Source organism: Natrix helvetica, assembly GCF_964273705.1.
Source record: "Natrix helvetica genome assembly, chromosome: W".
Taxonomy (NCBI): Eukaryota; Metazoa; Chordata; class Lepidosauria; order Squamata; family Natricidae; genus Natrix; species Natrix helvetica.
In genome coordinates, this window is record NC_138555.1 from 63,225,045 (window position 1) to 63,247,593 (window position 22,549).

At 55.9% G+C, this 22,549-nt stretch overlaps 1 protein-coding gene across 9 annotated transcripts in view; it reads right to left on the minus strand.

Annotated features, from left to right (window-relative positions):
• Positions 1-22,549, minus strand: part of LOC309400793 (catenin beta-1-like) — an 89,750-nt gene that overhangs the window by 26,210 nt on the left and 40,991 nt on the right. For 6 of the 9 annotated variants that reach the window (XM_081969469.1, XM_081969470.1, XM_081969465.1 and 3 more), the window contains exon 2: positions 11,946-12,004. In XM_081969469.1, coding sequence (XP_081825595.1) covers positions 11,946-11,958 — 13 coding nt within the window. In that variant the 5' untranslated portion in view covers positions 11,959-12,004. Of the gene's footprint in view, positions 1-11,945; positions 12,005-14,617; positions 14,678-22,549 lie in introns of all 9 variants that reach the window. The other 3 variants (XM_081969468.1, XM_081969467.1, XM_081969464.1) reach the window with 1 other exon arrangement.

Genomic DNA, 22,549 nt, shown 5'->3' on the forward strand with positions numbered 1-22,549 from the left:
CCCAGGCCGCTGAGATGGCCTCGCTTCTGGTGGAATGAGCTGTGATGCCCTGAGGAACAGGTAGTCCTTGGGCCTCGTAAGCCTTGGTGATGGCTAACCTAATCCACCTGCTGATGGTGGTGGGGGAGACTTTGGCGCCCCTGGAAGAGGGGTGGAAGGAGACAAATAGGGCCTCCGACCGTCTGAAGGGGGCTGTGCACTTGAGGTAGATGCGCAGCACCCTTCTCACGTCTAGGCGGTGCCAGGACATCTCCATCTCGGTGGAAGGGTTAGGGCAGAAGTCCGGGAGGATGACCCCCTGACCCCTGTGAAAGGGGGAATTGACCTTGGGCATGAAGGCCGGGTCAAGCCTGAGAGTGACCCTGTTGCTGTGAAAGGTGCAGAGGTCAGCTCTAGAGGACAGACCATTAAGCTCGGACACCCTTCTGGCGGAGGTGATCGCCACGAGGAAGATCACCTTGAGGGTTAGGATTTGAAGGCTAACCGCTCTGTGTCCACCGCTCCCCGGGTTGGGAACCGGGATATGAAATTCGGAACCTGAGTGTTCGATGGGAGAGGCGAAGAGGTCCACCAACGGAAGTCCGAACCTCTGGCAGATCTGAGTGAAGATGCTAGGATGGAGTTGCCACTCCCCGTGGTCCACCGTCTCCCTGCTGAGCCAGTCCACCTGCTGATTCTCCACTCCGGAGATGTGCTCCGCTCGGATCGATAGGAGGTTCTGCTCCGCCCAGCACCCCAGGCGCTTTGCCTCGTCGCGAAGAGCCACAGAGTGTGTGCCTCCCTGCTTGTTCACGTGGGCCTTTGCTGCCACGTTGTCCGTGAGGACCAAGATGTGATTCCCAGTGACCGTCTGTTTGAACCTGCGAAGGGCTAGGTGGATTGCTCTGAGCTCTAGCCAGTTGATGTTCTTCTGCAGGTCCGACGGCTTCCACCAGCCCTGGGCCAACTGGGACTGCAGGTGAGCCCCCCAGCCCAACAGACTTGCATCCGTGGTGAGGACCAGCCTATCCGGTTCCCTGAAAAGAGACCCCTTGGCCAGGGAGGGGGACCTCCACCAGCGAAGGGAGAGCAGTACCTGAGGGGTCACTAGGATCTTGAAGCTTGCGTCGGTTGTCCCGTTCCTCTGGTGAGATAGGAGGAACCACTGCAGGTCTCTGGCAGGAAGGCGAGCCCAGGGGACGATCCCGATGCAGGATATGAACCTCCCGAGGAGCCTGGATAGAAGAGCTACAGGAACAGATCGAAGCCTGCGAACCTCCTGAACCAATTCCACAATCCTGTCCCTGCGCTCCTGGGATAGAAAGACCTTGCCCTCCACTGAATCAGTGATGGTACCCAGATGTTGGAGCCTAGTGGAGGGAGCCAGGTGGCTCTTCTCGAAGCTAATCGAGAACCCCAGGGAAGATAAGGTACTAATGGTGGTACTGAGATCCCTCTCTGCGCGGGGACCCGAGGGTGCTAAGACTAAGATGTCATCAAGGTAGCAATGAAGGCGGATCGGGAAGGAACGGAGATGTGCCGCAGCCGCAGCCAACACCTTGGTGAAGGTCCTGGGGGCAGAGGCCAACCCGAAGGGAAGGGCTCTGTACTGGTAATGAGAACCTGAGGAACTTGGGGTGGTCAGGGGCGATCATAATGTGTAGATAGGCCTCCATGTGTGAATAGAATCGTGAGCCCTTCTCCTCCTCCGGGACTGGCTCGATGGCACTAATCTCCAGGAGATGGAGAATAGCTTCGCGCATGAGGGCGCACTTCACTGGGTTCTTGGAGGGGGGAAAGGTGCAGAATCTACTGGGGGGATGGGAGCGGAACTCCAGATGGAGTCCCGATCTGATGGTCTGGAAGACCCAGGCATCCGAGGTTATGCCCTCCCAGCAGTCTGTGAAGAAAGAGAGGCGACCGCCTATGGGGTGATTCGGTCCCGAATCACTTACCCCTGCTAAAGGAACGGCCGCCCCCCCTCGAAAGGGCCGCTTGCCGACCTGCTGGGGCCTAAACCTGTCCCTGGAGAACTGCCTGTCTCACTGTCTGGAGTACTTGGGAGCAGAGTACCTGTGTTGTTGGTTGTCCTGCTCTGGTGGTCGGTAAGAGGCTCTCCTGGCGTAGGATGCTGCTCGGTGGTCTGCGCGTCTGGTGTTGGATGGGAGGACCTTCCTTTTGTCTTTATCCTCGACGAGGATGGGGTCCAATGCAGCTCCAAACAGCTTGTTGCCTGTGGAAGTTGGCGGCGGGCCCGTATACGGGAAAGCATCTGTTTGGCGCAGTCCTGGACCCGATTCTTATTGAGGATAGGAACAAACGTAAGATTTTGCCAGCCACAACTAAGAAACAGGACCTTCGGTTTACACCTTACACACGTAGGGCACCCTATAGGAGTGCTGATGCTGATTATGATTATCAGCCTAGGGGGTTCCAGCCGCACTAGTACAGGGGGCAGGATAGGTCTTCTTACAGGGATAGATCCCGGTTTCAGCCCGAAAGTAAGCAGCCCTTTCGGGGGGCAGGCGGATGCCTCTTCCGCAGGAATAAATGAATGGGCCTCGGCAGCCCCCATTGGTGGCCAGTTGGCGTTGTTTGCCGACCGGTGGGAGAGTATTACATCGGATCTCTGGGTCCTCAATACTGTTCAATTTGGTCTGCGGCTGGAATTCCTTTCCATCCCCCCGAATTGCTTTCAAATGTTCACGTCCTCCAAGTGTGAGGTTAAGAGGGAACTTATGCGTCAGGCGATTGAGCACCTGTTGGAGATCCCGGCCATTGAGTTAGTTCCACAGGAGGAGAGAGGCAGGGGGTTCTACTCTAACATCTTTGTGGTTCCTAAGTCCTGGGGGGGAAGGGGGGGAGAGCGATTCTGAACCTTAAAAGGTTGAACCGCTTATCTAGTGTATAAATGGTTTACGTTGGCATCCCTCCGTTCCATTCTGGAAGGTGTCACGGATGGTGATTTTTTGGCGTCCATTGATTTGACAGAGGCCTATCTGCATATACTCATTTTTCCCCAGCACAGGAAGTTTCTTAGGTTCTCCTATGCTGGTACCCACTACCAGTACAGGACTCTTCCCTTTGGGCTGGCTTCAGCCCCCAGGACCTTTACGAAGGTACTGGCAGCTCTAGCGGCTCATCTCAGGGCTGTCTCTATCAGAATACAATGCTACCTAGATGACATCCTCCTCCAGGTGGAGTCACCGGAGCGGTCCCTTCAGGATCTTGGCCTGACAGTGGAGAGCCTGCAGAGGTATGGGTTCTCTGTTAATTTCCAGAAGAGCCATCTGAGGCCTTCTACCAGGTTGTTGCATCTGGGGGCGGTCATTCACACTGCCACAGGGATGGTTTTCCTGCCTCAAGACTGCAGGACTAGTCTGGTGAAACTAGTTCAGCAGGTGCAGAAAGAGAAGCGTGTGCCCATTGTTACCTTGTCCCACTTGCTAGGTAAGATGATCTCTTGTATAGATCTTGTTCCCTGGGCGAGGCTTCATGCTAGACCCCTCCAGTAGTTCTTGCTCCCATACCAGAGGAGCAAGCGTAGCGCCTCTCCGTTTCTAGTTAAGGTTCCTGCCAATGTGCGACTCTCCCTAAAGTGGTGGACCTCTCCGGCCTTAGCTAAGGGGTGCGTGTTCAGGGAGCTGCAGAGGCTCACGCTGACCACGGACGTGAGCCTTTATGGCTGGGGGGCATTGCTGGGGACCCAGCTGGCTCAGGGTCGCTGGTCTCCCTGGGACCTTACACACATTAATTGGCTGGAACTGCGGGCGGCTTATCTGGCCCTTCGACACTTTCAGGCCCTCGTAGCACACAGCCATGTCCTGCTGCTGACAGACAACGTAGCCCCAAAGGCTCATGTGAACAGGCAGGGAGGGATGCATTCCAAGGTCCTCTGGGAGGAGTCTCAGAGGCTGGGCCGCTGGGCAGAGAGGCACCTGCTGTCCATCAAGGTGGAGCACATCTCCGGGGAAGCAAACCACCAGGCGGAGTGGCTCAGCAGGGCCACGGTGGACCAGACGGAGTGGCAACTGGACCCGGAGCTGTTCGAGGAGATTTGCAGGAGATTCGGACAGCCAGAGGTGGACCTCTTCGCGTTTCCGGAGAACGCCCAGCTCCCCAGGTTTTTCACGCAGTTCCCAACTCGGGGAGCAGTGCCTTGCGCAGCAAGTGGCCCCGGGGGTTGCTTTATGCATTCCCTCCTCTTCCACTGATCCCAGGGGTGCTGGGGAAGATAGTGGGAGAGGGGGCAGAGGTCATCATGGTTGCCCCTTACTGGCCTCGCAGGCCTTGGTTCACAGATCTTGTAGGTCTGTCCACTGCCAAACCCTGGAGGATTCCCCAAGAGAGGATCTCCCTTCGCCAGGGGGGCCTGGTCCATCCGGAGCCTCAGCGGCTCCAGCTGACCGCCTAGTGTTTGAAAGGGAAATCTTGAGGGAGTCCAAGTTCTCCCCGCGGGTGATCCAGACTATCGTTGCATCTAGGCACCCTTCCACTGCCAGAATTCATAACGCCACATGGTCTACCTTTTGTAAGTGGTGCCTTGAGGCGCACGTGGATCCAAAGCGCCCCTCTCTGCTGCACATCCTGGAATTCCTCCAGGATGGGTTGGAGAAGGGTCTGTCCCATAATATGCTCCGGAGGCAGGTTTCGGCTCTGTCTGCTGTCCTGGTGCTGGACAGTTGGGAGAGCCTGGGCCATCATCCGGTGGTGAAGAGGTTTATCAGGGGGGCGGCGAACCTTCGGCCCCCGGTGGTTCATAGGTTCCCGTCTTGGGACCTGTCCACAGTCCTCTTGGCTCTCATGGATCCCCCTTTTGAACCTTTGAGGACCGTCTCCTTGCAGTTCCTCACTTTGAAGGTGGCCTTACTGGTCACCATCACATCTGAAAGGAGGATTTCCGAGCTGGGTGCTCTGTCAGTGAGGGAGGACCTCTGTGCCTTCCATCCCAGCACAGTCGTACTGAGACTTGATCCCACCTTCATTCCCAAAGTTAATTCCTATTTCCATAGGGCCCAGGAGATAGTCCTTCTGGATTTTTCTCCGAATCCCAGTCATAGTAAGGAGAAATCCTGGCACAAGTTGGACGTGCGGAGGGCTCTCCGCATTTACATCAGGCAGACAGCGCCCACCAGGAAGACAGAGGCCTTGTTTGTCTCATTTCAGCCATCTGCTGTAGGATCTAGGGTATCCCCTTCCACCATTGGGCATTGGCTGCGGGCCTGTATTGCTCAGGCTTATGAAGCACAGGGTAGGCCAGTGCCACTGGGGATCACTGCTCATTTGACTAGGAGCACGTCCACCATGGCCGTGTGGAACACTCAGGCACCGATTGGGGATATTTGCAGGGTGGCTATGTGGGCATCTCCATCGCCCTTCATTAAGCACTATCAGTTGGATGTGTTTGCATCCGCTGAGGCGTCCTTTGGACGATGGGTGCTTCAGAGAGTGCATGCCCCCTTGGGAACTACGGACCAGTGAGTTCCCGCCTTGAGACTGCCGCTTTGGTATGTCCCATCTCTGGACCTTCCTGCACCGTCAGCTGGAGAAGGAACATTGGTCCTAACTGAACGTTCTTCTCAGCGTGGCGCAGGACGGTCCAGATCCCCCCTTATTCGGTTAGGTCTTTGTTCCTCGGGGCTGGTCATGCTGCCGGGCAGGGCCTGCTCTTCTTTTGTTTCCCTAGTCGGAGCTTCACTTCGTCGGAATTGGAGCCAAGCAGGGGGGAGCTGGAGGCGTGGCTTCAACTATGACTCAGTCTCTTGGGCAAATAAGGATTGAACAACCCATCTCTGGACCGTCCTGTGCCACGCTGAGAAGAACGTTCAGGTAGGACCAACGTTCCATTTCAGTTCTGCTAAAGCATGGCTTATCTGAAATAATTTGGCATAACCTGTGGAACTTTATGGTATATTTCAGATCCAAGACATTTTTTCCCATTTCATGCACATAGCTATGTTTTACTCATTTTTTTAATGAGCTGCTTTAAAATTCCTCTCAATTTTAACTTGTGGCAAATGTCTGAGCATCTCTGCAACTGTACAGAGCAGACCATAATTCTTCTGTTTAACATTAAACTTTAAAATCAAGTTATGTTAAAACTAAATTTTAGATTTATTTTCTTAGATACATTTAATTTCTTACGATTTTTAAGAGTAGAAAATGTCAGTTGGTCTTACCTGAACTGCATGTCTCGAAGGTGGCGTGGGAGCAGTCACATATGGGTATTAACACAGCCCTTTTGCCCTGGAGACTGAGGTAAATCTTGAGGCCACACCTCCGTACCTCCTCTGACCTCCCAGATTAACCGATGGTCGTAGCAAAGAACCTGAAAGAGGAAGGGACAGGTAAAACACAAACACATCCTTCCTGCCTGGTCCCTGACTGACCGCTGAGCTTAACTCAGGCCCTTGGCACGGGCGCCAAAACGGGGGGGAAGTGACTGCTCCCATGCCACCTTCGAGACATGCAGTTCAGGTAAGACCAACTGACAGTCTCCGAAGTGAGGCGTGGGAGGAGTCACATATGGGACATACCAAAGCTAGATGTCCTTGGGAGGGATCAATGGGCCTGAGCCCCACGAGAGTCTAAGACTCCCTGCAGAACCCTCCTCCCGAAGGCCGCGTCCGCGGAGGTGTACGCGTCTAGCCGGTAATGCCTGATGAAAGGCGATGGAGAAGACCAAGCAGCAGCCCTGCAGATCTCCTCGAGGGGAGCCTGAGTGGCCCAGGCCGCTGAGGTAGCCACACTCCTGGTGGAGTGTGTGGTGATGCCCCCTGGAACCTGAAGACCTTGCGCCTCGTAGGCTTTGGAAATGGCTGCTCTGATCCACCTGCTAATGGTGGCCGGAGAAACCTTGGCTCCTCGGGTGGAATGCTGAAAAGAGACGAAGAGGGCCTCTGAACGCCTGAAGGGCGCCGTGCGCTTCAGGTAGATGCGCAGGGCTCGTCTAACATCCAGCCGGTGCCAGGATCTTTCTCTATCCCTGGATGGCTGAGGAAAGAAATCCGGCAGGACTATCTCTAGTCCTCTGTGGAACGGGGAGTTGATCTTGGGCATGAACGTGGGATCCAGTCTGAGGACAACCCGGTTCTCCAGGAAGGAACAGAGGTCCGCCCTGCTGGATAGAGCGTTGAGCTCAGAAACTCTCCTGGCTGAGGTGATGGCAACCAGGAAGACGACCTTAAGGGTCAGGAATTGGAGGGAGACCTCCCTCAAGGGTTCGAAGGGTGCCTCCGTTAAAGCCTGGAGGACCGTGGGAAGGTCCCAGGTAGGGAAGCGATGGACTACGGGGGGCTTCAGATTTGCCGCTCCCTTAAGGAAACGCCTAAGGACCGGATGTTGAGACAAAGGCGGGGAGTCCCCCCCCCCAGGACAGTGGAGAGGGCAGAGACCTGCCTCCTGAGGGTGCTGGGTGCCAGACCTTTCTCTAGGCCTTCCTGTAGGAAGCCCAACACCTGGGGCACAGAGGCCGAAGTCGGGACAAGACCCCTTGCTTGGCACCAGTCCGCAATGGCGGCCCAGGAGGCGTTGTAAATGTGAGTGGTGGACTGCCTCCTGGACGCCTCGACGGTCTTAATGACCTCCACGGAGAAGTGTGCCCCTCTCAGTTGTTCCCGCTCAATCGCCAGGCGGTCAGCTGGAGCCACTCCGGGTCTGGATGTTCCAGGGACCCCTGGTGAAGGGACACCTCCCCTAGTGGGAGCCTCCAGTGGGGGGCTGAAGACAGCTCCACCAGGTCTGCTAGCCAGGGGCGGCGTGGCCAGAAGGGGGCCACTAGAACCATCTCTGCTCTCTCTGTCACTAACTTCCTCAGGACCCCGGGAATGAGGGGAAGGGGAGGGAAAGCGTAGAGGAGGCCGGACGGCCATCTGCAACGAAGAGCATCCGTGTCCATGGTGCCTCTGGACGGGAACCTTGACACGAAGGTCGGTAGCTGGGCGTTCGCTGGAGTTGCGAAGAGATGCACCGTCGGGCGTCCGAACCTCTCGCAGATCTGCAGGAAGGTGTCGGGGTGGAGCTGCCACTCTCCGTTGTCGACTGTCTCCCTGCTGAGCCAGTCCGCCTGCTGATTCTCTGTCCCCGAGATGTGTTCTGCTCTGATGGATCGGAGGTTCCTCTCTGACCAGTTCCCCAATCGGAGGGCCTCGTCGCGTAGAGCCTTGGAGTGGGTGCCTCCCTGTCTGTTCACGTGGGCCTTGGCTGCCACGTTGTCCGTCAGGACCAGGACATGCTGGTCGGTCACCGTAGCCCTGAAGTGGCGTAGGGCCAGATGGATGGCCCTCAGCTCCAACCAGTTGATGTTGTTGCGTAGGTCGGTTGGAGTCCAGGTGAGCTCCCCAGCCGAACAGACTCGCGTCCGTCGTGAGTACCTTCCTTGCTGGTTCTCTGAAGAGTGACCCCTTGTCTAGGGCTGGGGTCAACCACCAATGGAGCGATAGGAGAACTTGGGGTGACACCTGGACCTTGAAGCTGGCGTCGCTCGTCCCGGCTCTCTGGTGTGGGAGCAGGAACCACTGGAGCTCCCTGGCGTGGAGACGAGCCCAAGGCACGATCCCTATGCAAGAAATGAATTTCCCAAGGAGCCTGGAAAGAAGAACTACAGGGACAGAGCGTAACTTGCGAATCTCCTGAACCAGCTGGACGATGCTGTCCCTACGCTCCCGGGAGAGGAAGACCTCTCCAGACACTGAATCTATGATGGACCCTAGGTGTTGGAGTCTGGTAGTAGGGGCTAGGTGACTCTTCTCGAGATTGATCGAGAACCCCAGGGACCTTAGCGTGTCGATGGTGAGACCCAGGTCCTGCCTTGCCGCGGCTGGCGACCTGGCAAGGACTAGGATGTCATCCAGGTAACAATGGAGACGGACTGGGAAGGAACGAAGGTGACCCGCAGCCGCGGCCAGCATCTTGGTAAAGGTCCTGGGGGCAGAGGCCAGCCCGAAGGGGAGGGCTCTATACTGGAAGTGGCTGCCCTCGTGGGAGAATCTGAGGAATCTACGATGTTCAGGGGCGATTCTGATATGTAAATAAGCCTCCGTGAGGTCGATGGAAGCCAGGTAATCGCCCTGCCTGATGCCCTCTAGGATGGACTTCAGCGAGGCCATCTTGAACCTACGGTAGACCACTCTGGAGTTGAGCAGTTTAAGGTCCAAGATGGTCCTCCACCCCCCTGAGCTCTTGGGAACCAAGAACAGGTTCGAATAGAATCCAAAGCCCTTCTCCCCCTCTGGTACTCTCTCTATAGCCCTGATGTCTAACAGGTGCTTTATGGCCTTGGCCATCAGGGTCCGCTTGGCCGGATCTCTGGAGGAGGCGAAGATGCGGAATCTATTCGGGGGTTGCGAGCGGAACTCCAGTTGGAGCCCGAGCTTGACCGTCTGGAGGACCCACTCGTCCGAGGTGATGCGATCCCAGGCATCCGCAAATAAGGAGAGGCGACCGCCAATGGAGTGATCCCCGCAAAGATCACTTGGACCTGCGGAAAGGACGGCCGCCCCCTCCTCGAAAGGGCCGCTTGCCCTGCTGCTGACCTCTGAATCTGTCCCTAGAGAACTGTCTGTCCCCCTGCCTGTGGAACCTGGAAACCGGGTACCTCTGATTCTGGGGGTCCGTGTCAGGCGGGCGGTAAGATGCTCTCCTGGGGTACGGGGCCGGTCGGTGTTCTGACCTCCTGGTCGTGGATGGGAAGACCTTCCTCTTGTTCTTGTCCTCCACCAGGATTGGATCCAGTGACGAACCGAACAGCTTGTCCCCGGTGTAGTCGGCTCCTGTCAGGTCCCATTTAGCTCGAGACTCCGCCTGCCAGTGGCGTAGCCACAACAGGCGCCTGGAAGCTACAGAGGACGACAAAGCTCGAGAGGCATACTTAACTGCATCCAGCGTGGCGTCCGCCGAGAACTGAGTGGCTGCCAGCACCTTGGAGATGTCTTGCAGTAAACGCACCTCTGTGGCCGAGGTCCTGTCTCTCAGTTGTTCCAGCTACAGCACTGTTGACCTATTAAAAAAGGAGGCAGATGCAGCCTGGAAGGACTTACGCAAAATCATTTCTGCCTTTTTGTCCTCTGCCTTGAGACAGTTGGCTATGTCTCCAGTCACCACCGCAGAGGCAGAAGCCAGGCTGGCAACTGGCGTGTCCACCGAAGGTACCTGAAGAGCTTGGGCAAAGGTAGAATTGAGATTATAGAATCTACGCTCATTGCCCCCTGGGTTGGGAAAAGATCCTGGCTTAACCCACTGGGATTTAAGCACCTCTAGAAACATCTCTGGAGTGGGGATCTCCTCCTTTTCCACCTGGGGCCTGTGGAAGGGCCCCTTCTTTTTCCCCCCGCTGGTGCTGGGGGTGGCAGTCGTAGGAGTGGACTCTGGAGGGGGGTCCAGATCCGCTGTAGCCCTGGCCTTACGAAGTAAGGAGCTAAAAAGGGAGGGGGGAAAGAGCCCGGTAATTTTGGGCGCATCAGGGGCCTGGGTGTCTTCATCCTCAGAGAACCCCACCTCCTTCAACTCCCCTTCCTCCAAATCGGAGGCCTCACTGGCAGTGGATGGGGAGGGTGACCTGGTCTCTCTGGTGGAGGTGATCCTGGGTTGATCCTGATGTCCCCTGGACTGGTCCCCGGAAGACCTACTCCTGGCCCCTTGTGACTGGTGCTTCATCCCAGAAGCAATCCCCTGGGCAATGGCCCTGGCTAACACCTCCTGGAAGCTATCAGGAAGCTCTGGGAGGGAGGGATGCAGTACTGGTGGTTACAAATTTTCCCTGGGTTCAGGGGATTGCGGTGCCAGTCGGTGCCTGGCAGGGCTGGGTGCCCTGCGCCCAAAGGGATCTCCCCTAGCCTCAGATGGGTGGGCAGGCAAAAGGGGGGGGGGGTGACAGGGAGCTGTGCCCTCTACCTGAGCCCCTTGGGGAGCCTGGGGATGTCTCCCTGGTCTCCTCCAGAACAGGAAGCCTGCAGGGGGAGCGAGATCTGGAAGGGGAAGGGCTGATGGTGGCCCTGAACCTTCTCGCAGAGGCCCTGGTAATTCGAACCTCCTTCCCAGAGGTTCCCTTCCTATGGGGCCTAGGGGTGCCTTTCTTGGTGGGGGACCTCCCTCTGGTGACTGGGGGAACCTGCCTGGAGGTCCCCTCGCCTGGATCTGAATCCCTGGGGATCTAGGCCCGGCACCCCCGCTCCTCGCCACCTCCGCCATAGTACTCACGGTAACTGTAGCACCTCCTCTCTCCCTGCCGGCCTCTTCTCTCTGTGTGGCTTGATCCTCAAAGCCACACACTCTTCCTGCCTCGATTGCCGGCTCACCGCTGATTCTGGGCCCTCCCCGGATTGCCGGCAGAGTTAAGGCCTCCTCTTGTAGCCTCTTCCGGCTACAGCGGTGGCTTTTGAGCACTCTCAGCCTCCGTAGGAGGTCACGTGCTCTCCCACGTGCTCCAAGATGGCGGAGGAATCCAAAATGGCCACCGATCTGCGACCCGATCTCCTCCGAGGCTCGGGAACGTTGGAGGAAGGCCCTGGCCGGTTCCTCGATCGCTGGCGTCCTTGCGGAGGTCTCCTGGGGGTCCTGCAGACGTCCCCACGGACCTCGTGGCGCAGCGGCTACTTCCCCCTTTACGTGGCCGTCCGGTCGCTTGGGGGCCGCGCTGGTATGCGGCGAGGTAAAAGGAGTAGATCCCAAGGTAAAAGGAGCAAAAAAGGAAAAAAGGAAAAAAAATTCCTGTGGAAAAAAACCTTGAAGTCTTCGAAGTGAGGGAGAGTCAGGAAAAAACACTCCTTCTGGGCCGAAGGCTGAGGTTAATCTGGGAGGTCAGAGGAGGTACGGAGGTGTGGCCTCAAGATTTACCTCAGCCTCCAGGGCAAAAGGGCTGTGTTAATACCCATATGTGACTCCTCCCACGCCTCACTTCGGAGACTTGGCTACTTTCAATATTTGTCACAATTTAAACTTCATATGAACTTGATCATACCAATCCATACCTTGAGTTGCCATGTTTCTTGGTGTACTCCCAGAACTGTGGCCTGCTACACTTCAGACCCTAAAGCAGAAAGACAGAAATGCAATTAAGACAACTTAGATTTAGTTTTAAAAGATTATAAAACTAAATCTAAATCTCTTTGTGATTATAAAACCAGATAAACATTTACTAAAAAGAACAGCATAATTTAGACGAAGATTTCTTAATCTTTCCGTGCCAAAAACCCCATTTAAGAATCAGGTGAAACCCATGGACGCCTTTAAGGAAAAAATGTATGCAAGTGCATAAAATAAAAGAGATTATTTTAAAGGAAACAACTGTATTCAAATACAGATACCAAAATATTAAAATTCAAATAATTTTAGATAGTGAGATATATTGAAGTTATCAATTAGTTTTGGAATCTAGAGATCATAAATTGCTTTGTAGCCTACATTTATTATTGAATGAAACCTAAATTTTAGTCAGAAGCTAGTAAAAATAAAATTGCAATTTTTTTTCCTATCCAAGTCCCCAACCCTACTGAAACTTATGGACTTCGGGTTTAAGAATCCAATTTAGAGGCTAGGCTACCAGATAAACAAAGCTAGTAGCTGGGACAAATTTAACAGCCATTTGGGGAGTTGCCTCTCTAGAGATCTCATATAAAAACAGCGGACCTTGGCTAGCTACTGTATTTAAAACTGTTCCTCAAGGTAATTTATTTTGCTTCCTTTCAAAGGAAACCAAACCCAAATACATGCTCCATCACAGAACAGCTTATTGCTCAGAGAAATGGGATAAGGGCAACATAAGTATCAGCAGCAGGGCTATGTTTCCTTTATAATTGACAGACCAACCAAAAGAACTCCTGGTTCAAAAAAGTTGATGCTGGAAGTGTCAGAACTGCAGTTAAAAAAACTACTTCAACAGTAATGTTTGGTGTAGTGGTTAAGTTTGGTGTAGAAGTTAAGGTGCTGGCCTACAAACCAGAGACTAGGAGTTCAAGTCCCACCTTAAGCATGAAAGCCAGCTGGGTAGCTTTAGGCCACTTTCTCTCTCAGCCCAACTTACCTCACAAGGTTGTTGTTGTGGGGAAAACAAGAGGAAGGAGCATTATGTATGTTTGCTGCCTTTAATTATTATTAAGTAATAAAGGTAGGATAAAAATCTAATAAATAAAAAAGCTGATTTTAACCAACTTACAGAGAGCTTGGGAAGGATTCCATGGATTAAAATCTTAAAAGGGAAAACAACTCAAGAAGCTTGGGAAAGTCTTAAAAATATGATCATAAAAACCCATACCAGCACAATACCACTGAAAAAGAAAAACAAGAAATCCAAAAAGAAACCAGCATGGTTTCACAAAGTTCTCCATAGTGAGGGGGAGGAGTATCCAGACTGGGTTAACCTTGTCCTCTCATTGATTGGACTGAGTCAGATAAGCTCTTTGGGCACGCCCACTGGTCACCAGGTGCTACCCAGTTATCAACTCAGTCCACTCACTGGACGGTAGACCATTCTGGATGTCCAGAAAATTTTTTACAAAACTCAAAGAAAAAGGTTTGGACCCGTGGATTTTGCCTCCCAGTACCGCGCTATAGCCTCTGATCACCAGCAAGGACTGCCACAAGCCCCCTGGGTGGCACGCTGCCCTGGCCACTGAGTGAGACTGGAGTCACTCAGTGAGGACCGTTGCACGGCAAACAGGAAAAGAGGGAACAAGCCTCCTGGAGGCAAGCCCTGTCGCGGAGGCTCTCCAAGCGCAGGAGCAATCCGCCGCTCCCCTCAGGGGTTGAGCGGCGAACCGCAGCTTTACCAGCGCCGCGGAGCGCCCTCCCTCCCTCCACGTGGCCAGAAGAGCACAGAGGAGCCAAAGAGGGAATCCCTGGCCACAGCGGCACCGGACAGAGGCAGGAGGCTCAGATTCAAGCGGCAAGGGCACGCGGCAGCTCCAGAAAGCCCCAGCAGCTAGGTGAGCACTTTTAAAAGTCACACCCTTTCTTCTAAGTCACGCAGCGCCATTGTGAAGCCGGGAGGACCCACGTGGTCCAAGATGGCGGCGCCCAGCAGCTCCGAGGAGGAAGGAAACCAGGCAGATGCAAGCCCGGCCAGCAGCCCCACCGCAGGGGCAGAGGAGCATCCACCCAGGTCAGTGGCCTTCCCAGAGACTGCCTATAGGAGGGGGGGAGGAAAGGCTAAATCCAAACAGAAGCACCTCTCCCCCAGGGCAGATCCAAAGGAGTGGGGGGGGTCAGAAGCCTTCCAAGCCTCCTTCCAAGTACGAGGGGCGAAGGCATAAGACCTTGGAAAGGCTCTGCAAGAAGGCAAGCGGCCACAAGAGCACCCCAGGCATGGGCACAGAGGGGAAGACTCCAGGGACTCCCTCCCCCATTGGAACCATAGACGGGAATCCAGCCATGCAAGCTAGGATCCCTATAGACACCTCTGGCCTTTGGGGCTCTGCTCAAGGGGGGCAAGCCCCCTCCCTTTCTGCAGTGGGAGCAGCCCTGCCCACAGGACCTCCAGGCCTGGGCATTCCTCCGGCACAGGGAGGCATGGGACAGCCCCCTCCCATAGGGACACCCAACTTCCAAGAGATGATGATGAGGGCCTTTCAGCAATGCATGGCAGCGGCATTCCAACAGCCACAGCCACAGCCCCCCCACTTCCCCTCCCAAGGCTCCTGACTACCTGGATGTCCAGGAGGAAGACCTTTCCAGCTCCTCAGCCTCATCCCAGGAGAACAGCGACCTGGAAAGTGAGGAGGGAGAAATAGGGCGTTGGTACTTACCTGATACGCCTCTTCTCATAGTGGGGGGAGGAGTATCCAGGATGGGTTGACCTTATCCTCCAGCTGATTGGACTGAGTCAGATAAGACAGGGCCTGCAGTTCTGATATCCGTCTGGGTTAGAAACTTTAGTGACACTGTTCGCAAAGGATCGAACAGCTCCCACGCCAGAGCATCCAACACCTTGTGTAAGTCCCAGGAGGGGTACCTATGTACAGTGGGTGGTTTGAGGTTGGACGCCCCCTTCAGGAATTGCCTGACCAACGGTTGTTGAGTGAGTGTCTGTGCTCTGCCGCACAGCAGCACTGAAGAGATGGCCGAGACTTGTCTCCTAATAGTGTTGGGAGCCAACCCCCTGTCCAGGCCTGCCTGGAGAAACTCCAGCACTAGAGGGACAGTGGCTCTCACCGGGTCCTGCCCACGGGAGTTACACCATGTGGAAAAGGCCCGCCATGTCGTGCCGCAAATGCGCTCCGTGGAGGGTCTTCGGGTAGCCTGGATAGTCTCTATTACCCTGGGGGAGAAGCTTTCCTCTCTCAGGATGCTCCGCTCAACCGCCTGTCTGTTTAAATGGGCCTTGGTGGCGATGTTGTCTGTGAGGACTAGAATGTGCCTGCCCTTGACAGAGCGGTGGAAATGTATCAGGGCAAGGCGGACTGCCCTGAGCTCCAGCCAATTGATGCTGTGCGTCAGTTCCGCCTGGCTCCATTGTCCCTGCGCTATCTGATCCTGCAGGTGGGCACCCCACCCGAACAGGCTGGAATCCGTGGTCACCGTCACCCGGTCTGGTGTTTTGAAGACTTCTCCCTTTGTAATCGCGGGGGACGTCCACCAATCAGTGAGCGGGAGACTTCTGCCGGGAGGAGGACCTTGGTTTGGGAACAGCTCCTGCGCCTTCGCTGGAAAGGCAAAAGGAACCATTGTAGGTCTCTGGTGTGGAGGCGAGCCCACGGAACAATGCCAATGGTGGAGGCCATGGTTCCTAGCAGTTTGGACAAGGTGGCTAAGGACACCCTACATCCCGTGACAGAAAAACCTTGCCTTCCTCTGAATCTATCAGAGCCCCTAGGTGGATTAGCCTAGTGGAGGGGTGAAGATGGCTTTTGGCCAGGTTTACGGAGAACCCATGGTCCCTTAGTGCTGCCATGGTGGTATCTAGATCCCTTAGAGCCCCCTCAAAGGAGGATGACTGTATTAGCAGGTCATCCAGGTAACATTGGATCCTGACCGGGACCTGTCTCAGATGGGCTGCCAGGGCCGCCATTACCTTGGTGAACACTCGGGGGGCGGATGACAACCCAAAGGGCAAAGCCCGGTATTGGAAATGCTGCCCTAGGTAACAGAACCTGAGGTACCTCCGGTGATCCCGCAGGATTGGAATGTGTAGGTAGGCCTCTGTGAGGTCTATGGAAGTGAGGAGGTCTCCCTGCCTAATCCCCTCCAGTATGGAGTGGAGCGAATGCATTTTGAACCTCCTATAGCAGATGAAGCGGTTTAACCGTTTCAGGTCCAGAATAGCCCTTCAGCCCCCTGAAGCCTTGGGGATTATGAAGAGGATTGAGTAATACCCCTGACCTTGCTGGTCTAGAGGCACTGGCTGGATGGCTCGGATATCCAGCAGGTGCTGTATGGCCTCCTGCATCAATAACCTCCTGGCCGGGTTATTGGAAACTGGGCAGATCCGGAAGAACCCTGGGGGACTGGAAAGGAACTCCAGTGCCAGCCCATGTCTGATGGTGTGCTGTACCCACCTATCAGAGGAGGAGCGGTCCCAGCAATCCGCGAAATACGCTAAGCGCCCCCCAATGGGAGGTGAATCTGGTCTGGCATTAGTGTTTGCGGAAGGAGCGGGCCCCCCCCGCCTCCTCCTCCGCCACCTCGAAAGGGCCGCTTCTGCTGTTTGCCTTTCTGTGGCCTATCTGGGTATCTTTGCCTGGCAGCGAAACACCCCTGGTACTGCCTGGCCCCTGAGTACCCTGCCTCAGATCCCCTGAAAGAGTCCTGACCACAGAAGGAAGTCCCAAAGTCCTGTCCCCGGGAGTAGGACCGTCTGGGGTAAGGCGTCGCTCTGAACTGACCCTTCTTTGCAGCCGTGGGAAGCACCTTCCGCTTATCCTTGTTCTCTACGAGGTACGAGTCCAGGGCTGTCCCGAAAAGGGTATCTCCTGTGAAGAGAGCTGATCCCAGGTGCCACTTGTGTCATACCTTGGCCTGCCACTGCCTCAGCCACAGCAGTCTACGGGATGCAACGGTAGAAGCGATCGCTCTTTGAGGCGAACTTGGCTGCGGACAAGGTGGTGTCCGCCGAAAATTGGATAGCTGCCACCAGTTTGTTGATGTCCTGGTGCGCTCTGACCTCGGTGATGGGGATCCGTTGCTGCAGCTCCTGCAGCCAGAGTAAGGAAGTCCGGTTGAAGAAGGAGGTGGTGTTGGCCGCCTTCACCGCCCGGGCCGCTGCTTGATGCCCCTTTTGGAGGGTGAGATCCGCCTTCCTGTCCTCCAACTTCAGAGCCTCTTCTGGTTCCCCTGGGAGGTTAGTTGGGGTGTGCAGTGCCCGTACCGGCTCATCGATGGAGGGCTGAGATTGTGCCCCAGCCATGTCCTTATCCACATTGAAAAAGATCTTGTCTGTGGATGTGGGCGTAGGCGTAGGCCCCGCTGTGGGGGCTGCCCATTGGCGCTTGACTGACTCCAGGAAGGCCTTGGGGGTTGGCACTGTGTTGATCTCAATGGCCTTTTCATCAAAGATGGTTTCTGACGAGAACCCCTGAAGCTGAGGTGGTGTTTCTGCCGTTCTGTTTCCAAGCTTGGCTGCTGCCTTGGCCTTGAACAGAAGCGACTTGTACAATGAAGGCTGGAACAACCCGGTGAAGGTCGGCTTAGGAGGGGGCATACCTTCGTCCTCGGAAAGTTTATCTTCCCTGACTTCCCCCTCCTCGCAATCCAGGTCGCTGCCCTCCTGCAATGAGACTGAGGAACTGGAGATGTCTTCCTCCTGGTCTACCAGGCCTTCTGGTGCCCTGGGGGATAGTGCCACCTGGGGCTGCGCTTGTGGCTGTTGAAAGGCCACTGTCATACATTGCTGGAAGGCCCGCATCATTAGGTCCTGAAAGTTGGGGACCCCTGAGGAGAGTTGTTGGCTGGGCGCCATGCCCACCTGTGCAGGAGGGGGACCCAGCGGTGGAATTCCCGTGGGCAGGGCTGAACCCAGTGAGGCTGTATGTGGGGGGGAATGCCACCCCTGAGCAAGACCCCACAGACCTGATGTGTCAATTGGGATCCTTGCTTGCAATGGGGGTTCCTCCCCTGTGGCTCCGCTTGAGGTAGGGACTCCAGGGGCCTTCCCCTTCTGCCCCAGGCCTGGGGTGGATTTGTGCCCACTTGCCTTCTTGTAGAGCTGCTCCAACCTCTTGTGCCTTCGTGTTTCATACTTGGAGGCTTTGGCAGGCTTGTGACCACCCTCTTCCAGCTCTGCCCTGGGGGAAAGGTGCCTTCTCTTTTCCTTAGCCTTTCCTCCCACCCCCACCCCCCCACGGGCAGCCCTTGGGGTGTTCACTAACCCTGGCTGATCCTCTGCGCTTCTGGCGGGGCTGCTGTCCATCGCTGCAGGTGCTGGACTCCTGCCAGTCTCCTCCTGGTTGCTGGGCGCCGCCATCTTGGAACACGTGGTCCCTGCCGGCTTCAAGATGGCACCCGTGCCAGCAGTCGAAAGGCGCGGTTTTTAAAAGTTCCCTCTAGCGGCTTGTGCTCCAAGGAGCTGCCACGCGCCTCCTCCGCCGATCTCTTCGTTCCCCTCTGCCTATCTCTGGCGCTAGGGGCTTGGCTCTGCCCGTGGACTCCATCCGATGAGGTGAGCCACGTGGGCGATGGTGCGGGTGCTCCGCGGCATTTGGGAAGCCGCAGTTCGCTGCTCAACCCGGTGGGGAGCAGTGGAGCGCTCCAGCGCCTAACAGAGCTTCCAGCGGCGGGCTCACCTCCTGGGCGAGGATTTTGCGCCATCCTCGTCTGCCGATCACGCCCAGCGGGGCTTGGACGATCTGTAGCTCGCTCTCCGGCGCCTCTGGTTCTCACGCGGCAGGGCTTGCCTATGGAAGGCTTGCGCCCTGTGTTTCCTGCTTGCCCGGCTGAAATTCCTTTTCTGAGTGATACTTGTCTCACTCAGATGCCTGGGCAGCTTGCCGCCCCCAAGGGGGCTTTTGGCAAATTTTTCCTTTCCGCTCTGGGAGCTATCCAGCTCACTGGCGGTCGTTGCGATGATTCCTTCTTTTCTTCTTCTCTTAAAACTCTTTCAATTTTTTGGGAGCTCCAGGATAGCAAACCGTCCAGTTGAGGACTGAGTCGACAACTGGGCGGTGCCTGGTGGGCCAGGGGCGTGTCCCAAGAGCTTATCTGACTCAGTCCAATCAGCTGGAGGATAAGGTCAACCCATCCTGGATACTCCTCCCCTCTCACTATGGAGAACAAAGAGAACAAGCTATCTGATGATGAAGGCATGCCGCCTCCCAAGCCTACATTCACCGGGGTGTTCCAACCTTCGCTGTTCAAATCTCTGCTCTTCAAGGCCAAGACAGCAGCCAAGCTGGGCAACAAAGCTACAGAGGTTCCACCTCAACGCCAGGGCTTCTCAGCGGAGAACATTTTTGATGAGCAGGCCATTGAGGCTGACACGATACCTACGCCCAAGGCCTTCCTCGACATGGTCAAGCGCCAGTGGGCATCCCCCACTTCGGGGCCTTCACCTTTATCCACGGACAGGGTCTTCTTTAACATGCACCAGGAGGTGGCACAGACGCTGGCACAACCCTCCATCGACGCTCCGGTAGTGGCCCTGCACACAACTACCACCCTGCCAGGGAAACCAGAGGATGCTCTAAAGTTGGAGGACAGGAAGGTGGACCTCACCTTACAGAGGGGTCATCAGGCGGCCGCTTGGGCGGTGAAAGCAGCCACCACAGCCTCCTTCATCAACCGATCGTCCTTGCTGTGGCTGCAGGAACTACAGCAACGCACCCCCATAACAGATGTCTGATCCCATCAAGACATCAACAAACTGGTGGCAGCAATCCAGTTCTCGTCGGATGCCACCTAAGCTGCAGCCAGGTTTGCTTCCAGGGCGATCGCTTCTTTGGTGGCTTCCCGCAGACTGCTGTGGCTACGACATTGGCAGACAGATGTCCGTCACAATTGGCAACTGGCATCAGCTCCCGTCACAGGGGACGCCCTCTTCGGACTAGCACTGGAGCTGTTCCTGATCGAGAACAAGGACAAGAGGAAGGTCCTTCCTACCACCCCGAAGAAGGGCAGCTTCAGGACAGCGCCGTACCCCCAGACGCTCCTACTCCCGGGGTCAAGACTCTGGGTCCTTCTTTCAGGGTCAAGACTCCTTTAGGGGATCAGAGGCGGGGTACTCAGGGAACAGGCAGTTCCAGGGAGGATTCTCTGCCAGGCAGAGATACCCAGACAGGCAACAGAGAGGCAGGCAGCAGAAGCGGCCCTTTCGAGGGGGCGGAGGAGGCGGAGGGGGGCACTCCTTCTGCAAAAACTAAGTCTAGGTCCAGCTGTCTGCCCATCGGGGGGTGCTTGGCATACTTCGCCGACCGCTGGGACTTCTCCTCCTCCGATAAGTGGGTGCAGAACACCATCAGACATGGCCTTTTGCTAGAGTTTCTTTACAACCCCCGAGCTTCTTCTGGATATGTCCAGTCTCTTAACAACCCGACCTTGAGGCTGCTGATGCAGAAGGCCATTCAACACCTGCTGGAGATTAGGGCCATCCAGCCCGTGCCTCCAGAGCAGCAGGGTCAGGGGCACTACTCCATCCTATTTGTCATTCCCAAGGCCTCGGGGGGCTGGAGAGCGATCCTGGATCTAAAGCGCCTGAACCGCTCTATTCGATACAGGAGGTTCAAAATGCATTCTCTGCACTCTATATTGGAAGGGATTAGGCAAGGGGACTTTCTAACATCCACAGACCTCACGGAGGGCTACCTGCACATTCCCATTGCCAGGGAGCACTGTAGATATCTCAGGTTCTGCTACCTGGGGCACCACTTTCAGTACCGGGCCCTGCCCTTTGGGTTGTCTTCAGCCCCTAGGGTATTCACTAAGATCATGGCGGCTCTGGCAGCACACCTGAGACAGGTACCTGTACACATTCAATGCTATCTAGATGACCTGTTATTAGTCATCTTCCTTTGAGGGTGCCCTAAGGGACTTAGATATCACCATGACAGTCCTGAGAGACCACGGGTTTTCGGTGAACATGGCCAAGAGCCACCTCCACCCCTCTACTAGCCTGATCCACCTAGGGGCCCTAACAGATATCCAGGTAGGCACGGTCTATCTGTCACCAGGAAAACAGATAGCCCTCAGGCAGCTAGCCACCTTGGTAGCCAGGGAGCGTAGGGTATCCTTAGCCATCCTTTCTAAACTGCTGGGTACCATGGTCTCAGCCATCGGAGAGGCTGAGCTGCGGAGGCGCATGAGCTGCTCACAGTCCAAGGTACTTCTTCCAGCAGAAGTCACCCGCTCCCTGTCTTGGTGGAAGTCCCCAGCGATCACAAAGGGCGACACCTTTTGGACACCAGACCACATAACGGTAACAACGGATGCCAGCCTGAGCGAGTGGGGTGCCGATCTGCAGGCTCAGATGGCGCAAGGACATTGGACTCAGGCGGAGGGGACTCACAGCATAAACTGGCTGGAGCTCAGGGCGGTCCGCCTGGCCCTGTTACACTTCCATCACTCAGTCAGGGGCCTTCACATATTAGTCCTCACAGACAATATCACCACCAAGGCCCACATAAACAGACAGGGGGGGACCAGATCGAGGGCTCTCATGCAGGAGGCCAGGCGTCTGGGGCTGTGGGCCGAAAGGAACCTCCGGTCTCTGAGGGCAGAGCACATAGTGGGGGTGGACAACACCAGAGCCGACTGGCTCAGCCGGGCCGAGGTGGACAACGCGGAATGGAAGCTACAGCCGTCGATCTTCGAAGAGGTGGCAGAGCTCTTCGGACGCCCGGAGGTCGACCTATTCGCCACACCTCTCAACGCCCAGCTCCCGATGTTCTTCTCCAGGTACCGGACACGGGGGGGGGGGGGGGGCGGAAGGGACGGACACTCTCCGGTGCCCCTGGCCCAGGGGTCTACTGTATGCCTTCCCGCCCTTACCCCTGATCGCCAGGGTCATACGGAAGGTCCTGCAGGAGAGGGCGGAAGTGGTTCTGTTGGCCCCTCACTGGCCCCGCAGGCCGTGGTTTGCAGATCTCCAGTCTCTGTCAGTAGAGAGACCCTGGAGAATTCCCCAGAAGATATCCCTCAGCCAGGGGTCTCTGGACCATCCAGACCCCCAATGGCTCCAGTTGACCACCTGGCCCTTGAGCGGAGCATCCTAAGACCTATTCTCCCCCAGGGTGATACAGACCATCCAAGCCGCCCGCAGACCCTCCACGGAGCGCATCTACAGCGCCACATGGCGTGCATTCTCCTCATGGTGTAGCTCCCGGGGACACGATCTGATCCAGGTCACGGTGCCACAGGTCTTGGAATTTCTCCAGGCGGGAGACAGAGGGCTGGCTCCCAACACGATCAGGAGGCAGGTTTCAGCCATTTCATCAGTTCTCCTGTGTGGCAGGAACCAGAGTTTGACTCACCATCCTATGGTCAAGCAATTCCTTAAGGGGGCTTCCAATCTCAAACCGCCCTCGGTACACAGGTACCCATCCTGGGACTTACACAGGGTATTGGACGCTCTGACAGGTGCTCCGTTCGAGCCTTTACGCACTGTTTCCCTTAAGTTCCTGACCCTTAAGGTGGCCTTCCTGGTGGCTATCAC